The sequence below is a fragment of the Macaca nemestrina genome, chromosome 8 (genome assembly GCF_043159975.1).
Source record: "Macaca nemestrina isolate mMacNem1 chromosome 8, mMacNem.hap1, whole genome shotgun sequence".
Lineage (NCBI taxonomy): Eukaryota > Metazoa > Chordata > Mammalia > Primates > Cercopithecidae > Macaca > Macaca nemestrina.
This window is the reverse complement of record NC_092132.1, coordinates 50,653,369-50,673,666: the sequence shown is the minus strand read 5'-3', so window position 1 is coordinate 50,673,666 and position 20,298 is coordinate 50,653,369. Positions and strand designations below refer to the sequence as shown.

The 20,298-nt window shown below is 41.1% G+C and overlaps 1 protein-coding gene across 2 annotated transcripts in view; it reads left to right on the top strand.

The window, feature by feature from the left end:
- LOC105497354 (dpy-19 like 4) overlaps positions 1–20,298 on the top strand; it is a 79,735-nt gene that overhangs the window by 14,863 nt on the left and 44,574 nt on the right. For both annotated transcript variants that reach the window (XM_071067996.1, XM_071067995.1), the window contains exons 3-6: positions 1,698–1,822; positions 5,119–5,209; positions 6,149–6,270; positions 6,381–6,526. In XM_071067996.1, the coding sequence (XP_070924097.1) occupies positions 1,698–1,822; positions 5,119–5,209; positions 6,149–6,270; positions 6,381–6,526 (484 nt within the window). The remainder of the gene's footprint in view (positions 1–1,697; positions 1,823–5,118; positions 5,210–6,148; positions 6,271–6,380; positions 6,527–20,298) is intronic.

The following is a 20,298-nucleotide window of genomic DNA, read 5'->3' as shown; positions in this document are numbered from 1 at the left end:
GCCTGGCTAATTTTTTGTATTTTTTAGTAGAGACAGGGTTTCACCGTGTTAGCTAGGATGGTCTCGATCTTCTGACCTCATGATCCGCCCGCCTTGGCCTCCCAAAGTGCTGGGATTACAGGCATGAGCCACTGCGCCTGGCCCATCTTAACCATTTTTAAGTGTAGTGTTCTATTGTGTTAAGTATATTTATGTTGTGACACAGATCTTAGAACTTTTTCCTCTTGCAGAATATAGACTTTAAATTTTATCTTACTTTTTTTTAAATTGTATTATTTTTTTGAGACAGAGTCTTGCTCTGTCACCCAGGCTGGAGTACAGTGGCGCAATCTATGCTCACTGCAACCTCCGCTTCCCAGGTTCAAGTGATTCTCCTTCCTCAGCCTCCTGAGTAGCTGGGATTACAGGCACCGGCCACCACACCCAGCTAATTTTTGTATTTTTAGTAGAGACAGGGTTTCACCAGGTTGGCCAGGCTGGTCTCGAACTCCTGACTTCAGGTGATCCACCCGCCTTGGCCTCCCAAAGTGTTGGGATTACAGACATGAGCCATGGCAGCCGGCCTATACTTTAATTTTTAAAACAATTTTAGATTTGCAGAAGAATTGAGCAGATACAGTTCCTATATTACACTCTCCCACATACGGAGTTTCCTTATTAACATTTTACATTAGTATGGTACATTTGTTAGAATTAATGAAGCAATACTGATACATTATTATTAACTTAGGATCATATGTTACTCAGATATTCAGATTTCCTTATTTTTTACCATATATATATATATATATATATATATATATTTTTTTTTTTTTTTTTTTTTTTTTTTTTTTTTTGAGACGGAGTCTTGCTCTGTCGCCCAGGCTGGAGTGCAGTGGCATGATCTCGGCCCACTGCAAGCTCTGCCTCCCAGGTTCACGCCATTCTCCTGCCTCAGCCTCCTGAGTAGCTGGGACTACAGGCGCCCGCCACCATGCCCGGCTAATTTTTTGTATTTTTAGTAGAGACGGGGTTTCACCGTGTTAATCAGGATGGTCTTGATCTCCTGATATCGTGATCTGCCCGTCTCAGCCTCCCAAAGTGCTGGGATTACAGGCGTGAGCCACTGCGCCCAGCCTTTTTTTTTTTTTTTTTTTTTGAGATGGAATCTCGCTCTGTCCCTCAGGCTGGAGTGCAGTGGCGTGATCTCAGCATACTGCAACCTCCACCTCCCAGATTCAATAATTCTTGTTCCTCAGCCTCCCGAGTAGCTGGGATTACAAGTGTGTGCCACCACACCCAGCTAATTGTTGTATTTTAGTTTCACCATTTTGGCCAGGCTGGTCTCAAACTCCTGACCTCAAGTGATCTGCCTGCCTCGGCCTCCCAAAGTGCCACCGTTTCCGGCCCATAATGTCTTTTTTCTGTCCCAGTATCCCATCCACGATACCACGTGACACTTATTATGTCTGTTGTTATGTCTGTTAAACTTCTCTTGGCTTTGATACTTTCTCAAGCTCTTGTTTTTGATGACCTTGACGGTTTGAGAGATATATTTATAGGATGACCCTCTATTGGAATTTATCTGATGCTTTTCTCACAATTAGACTCTAGTTGTGGGTTTTGGGGACAAAGACCATAGAGGTAGAATGCCATTTTTAATCACATCATATCAAGGGTACATATTACCTTTTGATTACTTTTAATATGCTTTTCAGATGTATTATTTCAACGCTTTGCAAAGATTTTCATTGGCTGTCTTGCAGCGGTTACTAGTGGTATGATGTATGCTCTCTACTTATCAGCATACCATGAACGGAAATTCTGGTTTTCCAACAGGCAGGTAAGAGGAAAGAATTTTGAGCACATGAAAGTTTTTTCCCAGGGAACCAGAATATGTGTATGATAAGTATGACAAGTGCTGTCTTATTTATGGCTATTAGGAACAAAGTGCTCCAGAAGCTCTTTTGAGAATATAGTTACAGTATCAACCTTAAAATACTTAATAGTGTATTTCATAGAATAAAACTATGAGGGTGCAATTAACTTATCAGGGACTTTTGATGACAGTGAAATGTTAGGGAGTTTAGCCAGCCTTTTCATAGTTTTGGTAGGTAGTTCACATTTCAGAAACAATCTGGAAGTTTTAGTATTAAAATATTTTAATTTTTAGATCACATGATTAGAATGTTTTTGAGGGAGTTGAAAGGGATTAACAGGCATCACATAGTATTAAAATTTTGCCTCATTACTGTGTTTAGTGTTTGGTTTTCAATCATGTATATTTCCACAGATTCTTCAGTTGCTATAGTTGTATTCATAATTTCATAGTTTGACTTTTGAATAAGTTTGTTTGCAAAGTCCTCTTGGCTTTGTAGAGTTTTTAAATTTTTGAGCCCAGACTGGGTTTTTTGTTGTTCTTATTTTTTAGTCAAGCTGACCAAGTATTTTAAAGCAATTGGTTTAATTAACACCATCAAGACATTTAACTGAGTAATGACTACGTCTGTCTTGATTTAGCTATTACTGTAGCATGTATTATTTCCCTGGAAATGTTATGCAGATTAACTGCAGTTCTCAACAGTGGATGTATGACAGAATCATCTAGGGAGCTTTCAAAGATAACCTCCCTCTCAGATTCTTAGGTAGAGGCAGTGGGACATGCTGCGATCAGTATGTCGATGAATATTTTTAGGTGATTATGTTGTATAGGCAGAACTGAGAATAACCAAAGCTTTGAAAATTAGAAGGCCTTCATTAAGAACTTTGTTTTACAAAGCTTTGTGTATGGGTTAGGAGCATTGGCAGAATCTGGGAGCTTTTTCAGAATCATAGACTCTTAGACTCCACTTTAAAATCAGAATCTACAGTTTAATAACGTCTTCAGGTGTTTCATATACCCAGTAGACTTGAGAAGCACTGATTGAGAGTTTACATCTTTGAAATCTTAGAAACAAATGTTTGCATTCATAAAACAAAATTTTAAGTAATTTATTTAGGTCAGGAAGCTCTTAGTTCATTCAGACTGCTATAACAAAGTACCATAAGCTTATAAACAACAGAATGGCTTATAAACCGCAGAAATTTATTTCTCACAGTTCTGGATGCTGAGAAGTCCTAGATAAGGCATGGGCAGATTTGATGTCTGGTGAGGGCTTGCTTCCTGGTTTATAGCAGGGATCATCTTGCTGCATCCTCACATGGTGGAAGGAGCAAGGGATCTCTGTGGGGCCTCTTTTATAAGGACATTAATCCCATTCATGAGGGAACTGCCCTCATGACCTAATCACCTCCCAGATATCCCACTTCCAAATATCTTCTCATTGGGTGTTAGGTTTCAGCATATGTATTTTAGGAGGACACATATATTCAGACCATAGCAAACTCAAGATGGGGAAAAATAGATCTGAAAAGACTTCCTCTTGGAGAGTCACAATATATAAGATATACTGAAACTCTGAAAAGTCTTATAATAAAGCTATTTAACTTTGTTTAATCTAGTCTTTCTCAGAACTTATTTAACTACAGAATTCTTTTTTGGTAACATCCGTTAACATTTTAGGAAGTTCTGTTGATCAAACTTTGTGAAAAGTGCTCTAATATCTTTTGTTTTTGTATTAATTGATACATATTATGCATAAAAATAATTCATTTGATTGTAAAAGATTATAGATTCATAAAATTTTGATTCAGTCTAAAAAGCACAAGGCCTCCTAATGTTATTTTTACTATTATTCTTAATTCTAATTAGCCTGATTGTAGGAATTTTAAGATTTGCTGTACCTCTTGAAGTTCATGTGTAGAGTACTGATTAAGTATCTAGTGCTCTTGCAAAGTACTAATTAAAGACTTGCTGTTCTGGATACATAGAGATGTGGAACCGTAATAGAAAATATGACTTTCTCCTTAAACTTGTCTTTTTATTATGGAGTTCTAACACTTCAACTATCGTTCGTTATTGCCTGTCTTACTATTCTTGCTATTCTTAGGGCATGTCTTGTGGTTTTCCTTCTAGATTTTCCTGATATATATTATATATAACAAGTGATGACTTGTGATTTACAATTCATTTTAAACCTTAATGTTTCATTAAAATTATTGCCAGATTACTAAAAGGTTAAGTTCCTCATTAATGGAGCCACTAGTAATTAAAGAAAATTCATGTCTTTGAATAAAAGGATAAATATTATTAATATGTTAATTTGGAAGGTGAGAATTTGGAAGGTGAGAAGGAAGACAGAAGATTGAGGCTGAAATTTATTTTATTTTATTATTATTGTTATTATTTTTGGAGACAGAGTCTCGCTCTGTGTCCCAGTCTGCAGTGCAGTGGTGTGATCTCAGCTCACTGCAACCTTTGCCTCCTGGGTTCAAGCGATTCTCCCACCTCCCGAGTAGCTGGGGTTACAGGCACACACCACGACGCCTGGCTAATTTTTGTATTTTTAGTAGAGACAGGGTTTCACCATGTTAGCCAGGCTATTCTCAAACTCCTGACCTCAAGTGATCCACCCGCTTTGGCCTCCGAAAGTGCTGGGATTACAGGCGTGAGCCACCACGCTGGGCCAGAGGCTGAAATTGAAAACTTCAGAAAATCCAGCCTAGACAACATTGTGAGACCCCCTTCTTTACAAAAAAAACAAAACAAAAAAAACGTCGGCCATGTGCCTGTAGTCCTAGCTACTGGGTAGGCTGAGGTGGGAGGATCATTTGAGGTTTCAGTGAGCCATGAGTGTGCCTCTGCACACCAGCCTGGGTAACAGAGAGAGACTCCATCTCTTGAAAAGCAAAAATAATTAAATCTTAGGGCCGGGCGTGGTAGCTCATACCTGTAATCCCGGCACTTTGTGAGGCCAAGGTGGGCGGATCATGAGGTCTGGAGATGGAGACCATCCTGACTAACACAGTGAAACCCTGTCTTTACTGAAAATACAAAAAAATAGCCGGGCGTGGTGGCGGGCGCCTGTGGTCCCAGCTACTTGGAGGCTGAGGCAGGAGAATGGCGTGAACCCAGGAGGCGGAGCTTGCAGTGAGCCGAGATTGCACCACTACACTCCAGCCTGGGCAACAGAGCAAGACTCTGTCTCAAAAAAAAAAAAAAAAAATTCAATTTTAAATAACTATTTCATTTCCTTTTAGGAGCTTGAACGGGAAATCACGTTTCAAGGTGACAGTGCCATTTATTACTCCTATTATAAAGATATGTTAAAGGCACCTTCATTTGAAAGAGGTATGATAACCACAGTTACATTTTTAATAACAATATTTTCCTTTTTCTTTTCTTTTCTTTTTTTTCCCAAGATGGAGTCTTGCTTTGTCACCCAGGCTGGAGTGCAGTGGTGCGATCTTGGCTCACTGCAGCCTCCACCTCCCGGGTTCAAGCAATTCTCCTGCCTCAGCCTCCCGAGTAGCTGGGATTAAAGGCGCCGGCCACCATGCCCGGCTAATTTTTGTATACTTAGTAGAGACGGGGTTTCACCATGTTGGCCAGGCTGATTTCGATGATCCGCCTGCCTTGGCCTCCCAAAGTGCTGGGATTACAGGCATGAGCCACCACGCCTGGCCATAATGTCAACATTTTTCTTAAATAAAACATTGTTCTTCTATTTTAGAACCTTTCCTCCTCCTCTTACTTTTACTCGACATGTAGTAATTGTGCATATTTATGGGGTGTGATATTTTCATATTATACACAATGTATAATCATCAAATCAGAGTAGTTAGCGTATCCATCACATTGGACATATGTCACTTCCTTGTGTTATGAATATCCAAAATCGACTCTCAGCTTTTTGAAAATATACACTAAATTGTTGTTAACCATATTCATTCTATAGTACTACAGAATACTAGAAGTTATTTTTCCTATCTAGCTGTAATTTTGTATCCATTAACCAATCTCTCCCTATCCTCCCCTCCCCTCTGCTCTTCCCAGCCTCTAATAATCTCTGTTCTACTATATTGGGACCTTTCATGTGGGGATTTGTCTCAGAATATAGATATTTCTCTTTCTTGTGCTAAATTGTTAAAAATTGGAAAATGCAGCGTGGAGTATTCTATTTGGGATCTTTCTTGATAATAATATTAAATATTTAAGGACTAATGAATGACATCTTTAATTACTGTGAAGCAGAATAAATAATCTGGAGAAAAATCTTTCTGTCTTTAGGTGTTTATGAACTAACACACAATAACAAAACTGTATCTCTGAAGACTATAAATGCAGTGCAGCAAATGTCTCTATATCCGGAACTTATTGCTAGCGTTTTGTATCAAGCCACTGGGAGCAATGTATGTATTTTTCTTTGGACCCTATTATTTATTTTCTCATGTAGTCATGAATCCTCGAATTACTTAATGCCATCCTGTTATTTTGTTCTCTTTCTGTTTTTTCCACATAGGAGATTATTGAGCCAGTGTATTTCTATATTGGCATTGTTTTTGGATTGCAAGGAATATATGTGACTGCTTTATTTGTTACAAGTTGGCTTATGAGTGGAACGTGGCTAGCAGGAATGCTTACTGTTGCATGGTTCATTATTAACAGGTAGGAAAGCTGTTTTAATTGATTTTTAAAAACTTTTTGTGACTGTAGTAGTCAGAGTTCTCAAAATGCCTCCCCTCCCCAACATTCCTCACTCTAATTCTCAGAACCTATGAATATGATGAGATGCCATTCCCATGATTATGATACTTTATATAGCACATTAGACAGATTGGAAAGATTACCCTGTGGGCCTGATATAATCACGTGAGCCCTTAAAACCAAAGTGCTTTCTCCAGCCTGTGTAGAAAGAGAGGTCAGGATTTGAGGTATGAGAAGGATTTTCTGCACCACTGCAGGTATGAAGCAAGGAGGAAATGAATTCTGCTAGTAGCCGATGAGATTGTAAGAGGACTACAAGCCCCTGATGAAAACTGTAGCCCTGGCTGATGCCTTGATTTTAGCTTAGGGATGCTAAGCAGAGCATCCAGCCATACTCTGCTGGCCTTTGTGAGATAATACATTTGTGTTGTTTTATGCCACTACATGCAAAAATTGAGACATAATATACCAGCATATTCTTTTGGATCTTTTTCTTTTTTTTAATTCATCCTAATCCTTAGAATCTGAATTTTGGGTCTTCTTCTAGGTGAATGTGTGTGTATATTCATCTATGTATTTGTATATGTATTTTTTACTAAAATCAGTAATTTACCAAAAAAAAAAAATACTGTTTTTTTTGTTTTGTTTTGTTTTTTTGAGATGGAGTCTTGCTCTGTCACCCAGGCTGGAGTGCAGTGGCGTGATCTCAGCTCACTGCAAGCTCCACCTCCTGGGTTCCCGCCATTCTCCTGCCTCAGCCTCCGGAGTAGCTGGGACTACAGGCGCCCGCCACCAAGCCTGGCTAATTTTTTTGTATTTTTAGTAGAGATGGGGTTTCACTATCTTGGCCAGGATGGTCTCGATCTCCTGACCTCGTGATCCACCCGCCTTGGCCTCCCAGAGTGCTGGGATTACTGGTGTGAGCCACTGCGCCTGGCTGCAATACTTTTTTTTTTTTAATGCTGCTTTCTCTGTTCAACTGTCATTGCCTTTACATTTCAGTAATATTTTATCTTATCTAATACCCGACCTTATTACAGTTTCCCTGGTTGACCCTGAAATACTCTATATACCTGATTTATGCAAATCAGGATTTAATCCAGGACTCCATAGTGCATCTGGTTGTTCTGTTCCTTGATACTCTAAATCTAACATAGTCCCCCAATTTATGTTGAAGAGACTAAGTCTTGTTGCATCCTGTGGTGTCATTTAGCTTTTACCTTTATCTCCTGTGTTTCTGTCATCTGGAAATTATATGTAAAGGCTTGATGGGTTCAAAATAAACAGTTCTGGTTGAAATATATGCTAGATTATATATTTTTCATGTTCTATGACAGTAGAAGTTATATTTAATTGATCAACCCCTAGTGAAGCTGAGACTGACTGCTGGTTTGGGGGAATGGCAGTCTGATCTCTCCATTGAATAGTTATGTTTTTCTCTAATAACTGGAGAATAATCTGTGTGGTGTTTTTAGCACCAAATGAATGTCCTTTTTGCCATTAAGCATTTACCTAATAGTTGTAACACCAGTTTATAACCTTTGCCTTAAAGTAATAATTTTATTAGGGTTTATAAAATTATATTTTTCTATTTTCATTAGCTACATTCTTCATTCTTCAAAAGTAGAATTTTTCTTCATTAACCAGGGCTTTTTGGTTACTTTAAAAATTTTTTATTTTTTTTTTTTGGCCGGGCGCGGTGGCTCAAGCCTGTAATCCCAGCACTTTGGGAGGCCGAGACGGGCGGATCACTAGGTCAGGAGATCGAGACCATCCTGGCTAATACGGTGAAACCCCGTCTCTACTAAAAAATACAAAAAAACTAGCCGGGCGAGGTGGCGGGCGCCTGTAGTCCCAGCTACTCAGGAGGCTGAGACAGGAGAATGGCCCGAACCCGGGAGGCGGAGCTTGCAGTGAGCTGAGATCCGGCCACTGCACTCCAGCCTGGGCGACAGAGCGAGACTCCGTCTCAAAAAAAAAAAAAAAAAAAAAAAAAAAAAAATTTTTTTTTCCCCTTTGAGACGAAGTCTCACTCTGTCGCCCAGGCTGGAGTGCAGTGGCGCGATCTCGGCTCACTGCAAGCTCCGCCTCCCGGGTTCACTCGATTCTCCTGCCTCAGCCTCCTGAATAGCTGGGACTACAGGTGCCGCCACCACGCCCGGCTAATTTTTTGTATTTTTAGTAGAGACGAGGTTTCACCGTGGTCGCAATCTCCTGACCTCGTGATCCACCCGCCTCGGCCTCCCAAAGTGCTGGGATTACAAGCGTGAGCTGCCGCGCCCGGCCAGTTACCTTCAAATTTAGTCACTGTTAGAAAGTGAGGACAAATGCTTAATTTCAATTTACCAAGTTCTAAATAAGAGATTAATTTAATAGCTTTCCCAGATAGTGACAAAAACCTTTGATTCTGGTGTTCTCTTTTCTAAGCATCTTTCTGTACTTATGAATTTTTATTGATTCAGTGATTCATTTTAATTCATTTCATTGATTCAGTCCATTATGATCAATGTTCTTCTGTTGCTCAAATTGTCACAACCTTGGTTAATAGGAGTACCTTTCAGGCTGGCTCCTGAGTTCTTTTTACACAACTTAGTTAATCTTTGAAAGCTTTCTTGTTTTCTGGCTCAACAAGGTGAGTAGGTTTGCAGTTTTGCTGCAGAAGATTTGTAAACAGCCATTTCTCATTGGAGCTTTGGTTCCTTTTAGTATAGAAAATCCAGTCTGGCAAGTAGGAGGACAAGATGATTTTTTGTTATGTCAGAAAGTGCCTGTTAGAGGACATTTTGAGTTGCTGTGTACTTTTCTAAAATTCTATTAGGATTTATTTTTAGAAAGAAAGTTATAATAATACTCATAGATTAGGTTTAGAAAGTCTTATATTTTATGGCTGGGCGCAGTGGCTCTTACTTGTAATCCCAGCACTTTGGGAGGTCGAGGTGGGCGGATCACGAGGTCAGGAAATTGAGACCATTCTGGCTAACACGGTGAAACCCCATCTCTACTAAAAATACAAAAAATTAGCCGGGTGTGGTGGCGGGTACCTGTAGTCCCAGCTACTCAGGAGGCTGAGGCAAGGGAATGGCGTGAACCTGGGAGACAGAGCTTGCAGCAAGCCAAGATCTCGCCACGCACTCCAGCCTGGGTGACAGAGCAAGACTCCGTCTCAAAAAAAAAAAGAAAGTCTTATATTTTATTTTATTTTTTTACTTTTATTTTGAGACAGAGCCTATATTTTATTTATTCATGTTTTTACTTTTATTTTGAGACAGAGTCTCACTCTGTTGCTCAGGCTTGGAGTACAATGGCACGATCGCGGCTCACTGCACCCTCTGGCTTATGGATGCAGTGATTCTCCCACTTCAGCCTCCCCAGTAGCTGGGACTACAGGCACATGCCACCATGCTTGGCTAATTTTTATATTTTTTTTGAGATGGAGTCTTTCTGTTGCCCAGGCTGGAGTGCAGTGGCGCCATCTCGGCTCACTGCAACCTCCGCCTCCCAGGTTCAAGCAATTCTCCTGCCTCAGCCTCCCAAGTAGCTGGGATTGCAGGCACATACCGCAATACCCGGCTAATCTTTTTGTATTTTTAGTAGAGATGGGGTTTCACCATATTGGCCAGGCTGTTCTTGAACTTCTGACCTCAACTGATCCGCCACCTTGGACTCCCAAAGTGCTGGGATTACAGCCGTGAGCCACCGCGCCCAGCTAATGCCTGACTAATTTTTATTTTTTTTGGTAAAGTCGCGGTTTCACCATGTTTCCCAGGCTGGTCTCAAACTCCTGACCTCAGGTGATCCGCCCGCCTTGGCTTCCCAAAGTGCTGAGATTACAGGCATGAGCCACCATGCCCCACCAAAAGTCTTTTATTTTATTTTATTTAGTTACATTTTGAGATGGATTCTTGCTCTTGTCGCCCAGGCTGGAGTGCAGTGGCACGATCTCAGCTCACTGCAACCTCTGCCCTCTAGGTTTAAGCGACTCTCCTGACTCAGCCTCCTGAGTAGCTGGGATTACAGGTGCCCGCCACCACGCCCAGCTAATTTTTGTATTTTTAGTAGAGATGGGGTTTCGCCGTGTTGGCCAGGCTGATCTTGAACTCCTGACCTCAAGTGATCCACCCGCCTCAGCCTCCCAAAGTGCCGGGATTACAGATGTGAGCCACTCTGCCTGGCCAATTCTTGTATTTTAAAGTGAAGTGGGGCCAGGTGCAGTGGCTCACATCTATAATTCTAGCACTTTGGGAGGCCCAGGTAGGAGGATCACATGAGACCTGAAGTTTGAGACCGGTCTGGGCAACATAGTGAGACCTCATCATCTCTTACAAAAAAAAAATAGCCAGGCTTGGTGGTGTTTGCCTGCAATCCCAGCTACTTGGGAAGCTGAGGCAGTAGGATCACTTAAACCTGAGGCTGCAGTGAGCTATTGACTGTGCCACTACACTTCAGCCTGTGTGACAGAGAGAGACCCTGTCTCAAAACTAAATGAATGAATGAAGTGGTATTTAACACAAATGATTATTGTATTATTTAAAATACAGACTTTCTAGCTGGGTGCAGTGGCTCACGCCTGTAATCCCAGCACTTTGGGAGGCCAAGACGGGTGGATCACAAGGTCAGGAGATCAAGACCATCCTAGCTAACATGGTGAAACCCCGTCTCTACTAAAAATACAAAAAATTAGCCAGGCATGGTGGCATATGCCTGTAGTCCCAGCTACTCGGGAGGCTGAGGCAGGAGAATAGCGTGAACCCGGGAGGCGGAGCTTGCAGTGAGCCGAGATCATGCCACTGCGCTCCAACTTGGGTGACAGAGCAAGACTCTGTCTCAAGAAAAATAAATAATTAAAAAATAAAAAATAAAATAAAAAAATACAGACTTTCTAAAAGGATTGCTTTCTTGTCTGGGTGCAGTGGCTCATGCCTGTAATCCCAGCACTTAGGGAGGTTGAGGCGGATGGATCACTTGAGGCTGGGAGTTCAAGACCAGCCTTACCAACAAGGTGAAACCCTATCTCCATTAAAAATACAAAAATTAGCCAGATGTGGTGGCGGGTGCTTGTAGTCCCAGCTACTCCGGAGTCTGAGGCAGGAGAAGTGCTTTAACTTGAGAGGCAGAGGCTGCAGTGAGCTGAGATCACGCCACTGCACTCCAGCCAGAGTGACAGAGTGAGTCTGTTTCAAAATAAATAAAAATAAAAGGATTGCTTTTTTGATTGTGTGATGTATTAGTTATTGCTGCATAACAGATCACCCGAAATTTAACAGCTTAAAACAACAAACATCTCACATATTTCTGTGGGTCAGGAATCCCAAGAGGTTTAGATCGGTGGTTCTAGCTCAGGGTCTCTCATGAGATTTCGGTTATGATGTTGGCTTGTACTGTGTGGTCTGAAGGCCTGGCTGGGCTGAAGCATCTGCTTCCAAGCTCACTCATGGCCATTTATCAGAGGCCCAGTACCGTACTGGCTTTTGGCCAGGGAGGCCTTAATTTCTTACATATGGGCCTCTCCATAGGGCAGCATGCAACTTGGCAGCTGGTCTCCCTTAGAGTGAATGATCCAAGAGAGTATGAGAGTGTGCCACAATGGAAGCCAGGTATCTGTTATAACCTCATCTTAGAAATGATATAACATCACTCTGCCATATTTTGTTAGTCACGCAGACCCCTGGTACAGTGTGGGAGGTGACAACACAGGGTATTAATACTAGGAGGCAGGAATCATTGGGATCGTCTTGGAGGCTGGCTACCACATTCAATTAACCTTGCTATTAATTTCGTTTAATCCCTACATCTGTCTTCATATTTGAAGAGGAAAAGATACTTTCTCATGTAAACATAATGGTCTTAAAAAGTAAGACTCTCTTATGCCACTTAAACAAAAGAATAAGACTCTCTTTAGAGATCTCAGTGAGAATTGTAAGAAATAAACAGAAGTCTGACTGCCTTATTTGATGTCATTGATGTATGCTGTATTGCTGGAGTAGAAGTTAAATAGAAAAATTGACCTGGTATATTCTACTGAAATGTGTCTTTTGACAATTGAAATGTTCTTAATAGCTAAGTTTTTAAAAATGTGTTTGTTTGCTTTTCGTTTATATTTTATTGGTATGTATCTTATACTGCAAAATACATTCTAATGCCATGAAAGAATATGCTGTCTCTTTATTTGTCAGCTTTATAGCTTATATTTATGTATGACTTCTTAGAAAAGTATAAAAAAGATACTAAAGTCATTCCATTATTTATTTATTTATTTATTTTGTTGAGACGGAGTCTCGCTCTGTCGCCCAGGCTGGAGTGCAGTGGCCGGATCTCAGCTCACTGCAAGCTCCGCCTCCCGGGTTTACGCCATTCTCTTGCCTCAGCCTCCCAAGTAGCTGGGACTACAGGTGCCCGCCACCTCGCCCAGCTAGTTTTTTGTATTTTTTAGTGGAGACGGGGTTTCACCATGTTAGCCAGGATGGTTTCGATCTCCTCACCTCGGGATCTGCCTGTCTCGGCCTCCCAAAGTGCTGGGATTACAGGCTTGAGCCACCGCACCCGGCCCCATTCCGTTACATTATGATTATTCATGTTCTTAATGGTATTTTATGTTACTTGTTCCTTAACACTGGAAGGGGAAAGCAGGGTTATAAAATAGTTCCTGTTTGTTCAAACTAAAAGGTGTAGGTATACTAGAAAATTTAAAGAGATTTCAGGAAATGGCATTGTACAGATAGTAGTAGGGGGAAAAATCAGAGGTGAATGACTCCCTTTGAAGACTTGCCACCAAAATGGACTAACAGAGTCCAGGCTCCACATACAAGCAATGTGGAAATGTAGATGATCTTCTCATATACAAATACATACCTGGGTTTCACTTTCAGGGGGAACATCTTTATATTTGAGGAGCGCTGAAAATATATTTGATTAAAAGTCTGTATTTAATCTTTGGCAAAAAAGGAACTGTACATTGTAACACTGTACAGTTGTACAACGGTAACAATAAAGGAATAAGGTACAAGGAAATGTACATGTCATATGTATATATGATATGTAGATATAATTGACATATAGATATACAAATAATTGATATGGTATATAGATATATATCTTATATAACATATATATCATATGTAGGTATTATATATAGTGTATATATAGATATAATTGGCAGACAATAATGGAACACATGATACTGATTCTGTTGCGATGATGTTGGTATACTCAGGCTGCTGGTAGAGGTATACGTTTTTTCAATTTTAGGGAGCAGTTTCTCCCAGGAATTCTGTTTTATTCCAAGGAAGTAATTCAAAAGGAAGGAAAGAGTTTGTTACTTCGATTTATGTATTGTAGTACTGTTTGTAACAATTTTTTTTTTTTTTTGAGATGGAATTTCACTCTTGTTTCCCAGGCTAGAGTGCAGTGACACAATCTCAGCTCACCGCAACCTCCGCCTCCCAGGTTCAAGTGATTCTCCTGCCTCAGCCTTCTGAGTAGCTGGGACTACAGGCATGCACCACCACGCCCACCTAATTATGTGTTTTTAGTAGAGACAGAGTTCCTCCATGTTGGTCAGGCTGGTCTCGAACTCCGGACCTCAGGTGATCTGCCTGCCTCAGCGTCCCAAAGTGCTGGGATTACAGGTATGAGCCACCGTGCCTGGCCATTTTTTTTTTTTTTAGATGGAGTCTGGCTCTGTTGCCCAGGCTAAAGTGCAGGGGCGCAATCTCGGCCCACTGCAATGTCCGCCTCCTGGGTTCAAGTCATTCTCCTGCTTCAGCCTCCTGAGTAGCTGGGGTTACAGGCACCCACTACCATGCCCAGCTAATTTTTGTATTTTTAGTAGAGACAGGGTTTCACCATGTTGGCCAGGCTGATCTCGAACTCCTGACCTCAGGTGATCCACCTGCCTTGGCCTCCCAAAGTGCTGGGATTACAGGCATGAGCCACTGTGCCCAGCCTATTTGTAATAATTTAAAAAACAATACAGTTATAATTTATAATAGTAATATAGTCATTTGTAATAATATAAAAAAATCAGAGGAGAATGGTTAGGTTAATTGCGATACATTAGTACAAGGGAATGTGCAGCCATTATATTGACATTGTATAGGTGGTTTTCAGCTTTCACATATTATATATTGACATGCCAAACTTAGACATATGTCATCTAACTCCATGTTTCTCAAACTTCAGTTATAAATATTTAAAACTTAAGTTACTCTCATGGATTCATGCGTTGACTTAAGTAATTTGAATTATAAGGCTACCTAAATATAAAACATAAACTAGGTAAAGCTCCTTATACTTAAATGCACTATAAAATCGAAACTAATTTACCAATAAAATAATAACCAGTAAAACATTACTTGAAAATACTAATTTATGTAAAAGTGATATTTTACTGAAACCAAATTGCACACCCTCAGTGTAAATGTGGTACCAGTGCAGCAACAGGTTCGTTTGTTTGTCTTCTTTCTTCTCTTTAGAGTCAAGGTCAGCAGGTTCTTGCAGCTGTAACACACCTGTACAACTGGGTGCTGTGAATGACTCAGTTCTCATGATTTTGGCTCTGTTTAGTCTACTACAAACAATTTTATTTTTTCTACCATAGTGATCAAAACATTGGTGTTTTTGTTGCTGTTGTTTCGGGTTTTTTGAGACAGGGTCTCACTCCCATCACCCAGGCTTAAGTGCAGTGATGTGATCACAGCTCACTGCAGCATCAACCTCCCTAGACTCAGATGATCCTCCCACCTCAGCTTCCCTAGTAGCTGGGATGACAGGTGTACACCACCACACCCTGCTTTTTTTAGTAAAGGTGGAGTCTCACCATGTTGCCCAGGCTGGTCTCGAACTCCTGGGCTCAAGCAATCTGCCTACCTCAGCCTCCCAAAGTGTTGGGATTACAGACATGAGCCACTGTGCCTGGGTGATTGTTTTGTTTTTATTTGGCAATGTGTCATTTATTATTAAGACTATGTCATTTTTTTCTGATTAGCTCAAACCAATTAAAGTGGTACCGCATTGCCAACTAGATGTTAACACCACACAAAAGTGAGCACTGAAGTCCTTTGGCAATAGTGAGTTCCATGGGGGTCATCCATGTGATGCATAGTGTTTATTCTGTGATGTTTCTAAACATCATTAAAATGAAAACATGAAATTAAACTCAAAGAGAAGTTGCAGATCTCTGTGAATGTATCAGTAGGTCTGTGGACTCCAAAATTGATATAATTACTGTTTTGAGCTGTTAGTTTGTGCTACAATCTGCCAGACTCTGCCACTGCAGGAAAGAAGTGGGTCTTACTTGGCCGGGCGCGGTGGCTCAAGCCTGTAATCCCAGCACTTTGGGAGGCCGAGATGGGTGGATCACGAGGTCAGGAGATCGAGACCATCCTGGCTAACATGGTGAAACCCCGTCTCTACTAAAAAAAAAAATACAAAAAAACTAGCCGGGCGATGTGGCGGACGCCTGTAGTCCCAGCTACTCGGGAGGCTGAGGCAGGAGAATGGCGTGAACCCGGGAGGCGAAGCTTGCAGTGAGCTGAGATCCGGCCACTGCACTCCAGCCTGGGAGACAGAGTGAGACTCCGTCTCAAAAAAAAAAAAAAAAAAAGAAGTGGGTCTTACTTGATTTTGTCACCTCCTACTGTTAGCCTTCTGGTTCTTACTCCCACCATGCATTGTGACGGGAAAAGAGTGAGTAGCATAGGTGTCGAGGGAGGTGGTAAAGGGGAGGCTTGTCCAGGATGTCACTTGTGGGTGGAATGGCTGGCAGAGATCCTACTCAGTTTGTGCAGCAGACACTGGAGAAGGATTCTCCCTTCTGTATTCCAGACACCTACTTTGTGTTTCTGGTGCAGAGTTTTAAAGATTTGACTGCACTAATACATGGTTAGGTAAACCTTTGGGAAGGGAACTACTGAGTTCAGCTTCCTGGTGCTGGGCTGATGGAGTGGTTGCTGGGGTCCTTCTGCCCCACCTCCTACCTTATGGTATATGAATTTCTTGTTTGTCTTTTAGAAAGTTAACTTTCAAAAAAAATTTTAGGGATAATATATATGAAAATAGGTGATCTTTAGAACAGGGATTCCCAACTCCCAAGCCACAGACCAGTACCCATCAGTGGCCTGTTAGGAACCTGGCCTCACAGCAGGAGGTGAGTGGCAGCAGCAGCAGCAGCAGTGACGATGATGATGATGATGATAATGATGATGATGACAACTGAAGACTTATCTGTATTTACTGCCACTCCCCATTGCTTGCATTACCACCTGAGCTCCGCCTCCTGTCAGATCAGCAGAGGCATTATATTCTCATAGGAGCACGAACCCTATTGTGAACTGCGCATGTGAGGAATCTAGGTTGTGTGCTCCTTATGAGAATCTAATGCCTGATGATCTGAAGTGGAACAACTTCATCCCCAAACCATCCCCCCCCCAGCCCCCCTGTATTAGTCTGTTTTCACACTGCTGGTAAAGAAATACCCAAGACTGGGAAATTTACAAAAGAAAAAGGTTTAATGGACTCAGTTCCATGTGGCTGGAGAGGCCTCACAATCATGGCAGAAGGTGAAAGGCACATCTCACGTGGTAGCAGACAAGAGAAGAGAGCTTATGCAGAGAAACTCCTCTTTATAAAACCATCAGATCTTGTGAGACTTATTCACTATCATGAGAATAGCATGGGAAAGACTTGCCCCCATGATTCAGTTACCTCCCACCAACTCCCTCTCACAACACTTGGGAACTGTGGGAGCTACATTCAAGATGAGATTTGGGTGGGAAAATAGCCAAACCATATCACCCCGCATCCATGGATTGTCTTCCACAAAACCAGTCCCTGGTGCCAAAAACATTGGGGGCTGCTGCTTTAGAAGATGTTGGGCATGGGAGTTTGATATTGCAAAGAAATCAACACCAAGACGGAGGATCCCTCAGCAAGACTAGTTTACTTTCTGCGAAAAGGGTGCACTCGTCAGCAGTCCAACCACGAGAGCACGCTGAACAAAGGAGTCGAGGACATTTATAACCTTTACATCCTGATGCAATTCCCTAGAGCTGTGTCCCATTCCCATTGGCTGGGATGGGACCTCACACTCTAAACTTAACTCTATTGGCTAATAATTCAGAACTTTCCTAAATAGGGAGAAGGGAAAGAAGACAAAGAAAAGAGGAAGTTAGTGATAAGAGGTCAGAGGGGTTTCCAAAAAAGCAATGGCAAGCATCCTAATTCCGGACTCATTTAGCCTTATCTCAACCTACCAGAACAAGTTGGAGCAGCCTCGGAATATACATATACAAACATTTAACCAGGGAATGATAAACCCTTTATGGATTAAGAAACTTTGAAGAACTTCTCTATTCCCTACAGAAGACATGATGTTCATTAAAAGGTATTGGGACAACTAAATCTGGAAAATAAATGCTTATTGCACACATATTAAGATAAATTTTAGATGGATTAATGAGCTTATACAATGAAATCGGGGGGAGGGGGGAGGGATTGCATTGGGAGTTATACCTGATGTAAATGACGAGTTGATGGGTGCTGACGAGTTGATGGGTGCAGCACAGCAACATGGCACAAGTATACATATGTAACAAACCTGCACGTTATGCACATGTACCCTAGAACTTAAAGTATAATAATAATAATAATAAATAAATAAAAACAATGAAATCAATAATTACTATATAAAAATACTGGTTCATGTTTTTTGTTTTTTTGTTTTTGACCAAGTCTTGCTCTATCACCCAGGCTGTAGTGCAGTGGTGCAATCTCAGCTCACTGCAGCCTCCGCTTAGTGGGTTCAAGTGATTCTCGTGCCTCAGCCTCTTGAGTAGCTGGGACTACAGGTGTGCACTACTACAGCCAGCTAATTTTTGTATTTTTAGTAGAGATGGAGTTTTGTCATGTTGGCCAGGCTGGTCTTGGACTCCTGGCCTCAAGTGATCCACCTGCCTTGGCCTCCCATAGTCACTGTGCCTGACCTGATTCATGTTTTTAAAAATTATTTGTAATAGACAAAGTTGGAAACAAAGTGTATAACAATAGGAAATTTATAGTAGATCTATACTATACAATGGTGTGTCATGGTCATTAAATGTTCTTGAAGTATGTTTATTGACATGGATATCTTGGAAAGATGTTCATAATATATTGTTAAGTAAAAAATAGTTTGTTAGAGAATTAGGAAAGAGCTAAGATTTACTGTAATACTGAATGTTTACTAGGTTCTAGGCACTGCTAACTTCCTTGCAGCTTTTGTTTCATTTGACTGTCACATGTGATCCTGTTTTTGCATATGTATGTGTATCTGTGTGTGGGTGTGTGTATAAATATATGCAAACCTATCTTCTATGAATGTATATGTGAATAAGTATTTTAATGCTTTTTAACAGCTTTATTGAGGTATAATTGACATAGAATGAACCAGACATACTTAAAGTATCCAATTTGATCAATTTAGGCATTTAAATATACCCACAAAATCATCAACACAATCAGTATAATGAACATATCCATCACTACCCAAAGTTTCCTTTTTTTTTTTTTTTTTTTTTTTTGAGACAGGATCTCACTCTCACCCAGGCTGGAGTGCAGTGGTGCAGTCTAGGCTCACTGCAACCTCCATCTCCCAGGTTCCAGCAATTCTCCTGCCTCAGCCTCCTGAGTAGCTGGGGTTATAGACATGTGCCACCATGCCTGGCTAATTTTTATATTTTGAGTAGAGGATGGGTTTCACCATGTTGGCCAGGCTGGTCTCAAACCCCTGACCTCAAGTGATCTGCCCACTTCAGCCTCCCAAAGTGTTGGGATTACAGGTGTGAGCCACTATGCCCAGTCTCCAAAATTTCCTTTCTAATACCTCCCTCTTTTCTTACCCAACCACCACTACTATGCTGCTGTCCCCAGGAAACCTGTGTCTGCTTTCTTTTTTTTTTTCTTTTTTTTATTTTTTGAGACTGAGTCTCACTCTTGTCGCCTAAGCTGGAGTGCAGTGGCACGATCTCGGCTTGCTGCAGCCTCTGCCTCCTGGGTTCAAGCAATTCCTGCCTCAGCCTCCCAAGTAGCTGGGATTACAGGTGTGCACCACCACGGCCAGCTGATTTTTGCATTTTTAGTAGAGATGGGGTTTCACCATGTTGCCCAGGCTGATCTCAAACTCCTGGGCTCAAACAATTTGCATGCCTCAGCCTCCCAAAGTGCTGTGATTACAGGCGTGAGTGAGCATGCCCAGCATGATTTGCTTTCAGTCTCTATAGATGGTGTTTTCTAGAATTATATATTAATGGAGTCATACAGCACATACTTTTTGGTGGTGGGGCTCCAGCTTTTTTTACTCAGTGTTATTTTGGTATTCATGTATGTTGGCTATATTAATAGTTCATTCTTTTTTATCACTAAGTTCTATTACATAGTATGAATATATCATAATTCATTTATTCAGATACTGATGGACATTTGGGTAGTTTCCAGTTTTGTGTGGACATATGCTTTCATTTCTTTTGGGTAGAATTGCTAGGTCGTATGGCAGGTGTATATTTAACTTTTAAGATACTGCCAAACTGTTTTCTAAAGTGATGGTACCATTCTATTTTTCTGTCAAAATTGTGTGAGAGTTCCATGTGGTCTATATTCTTGTATTTCCCTGATGATTAATGATATTGGGTACCTTTTCATGTGTTTGTTGGTCATTCATGTATTTTGTGAAATGTCTAAGTATTTTGCCCATTTTAAAAGCT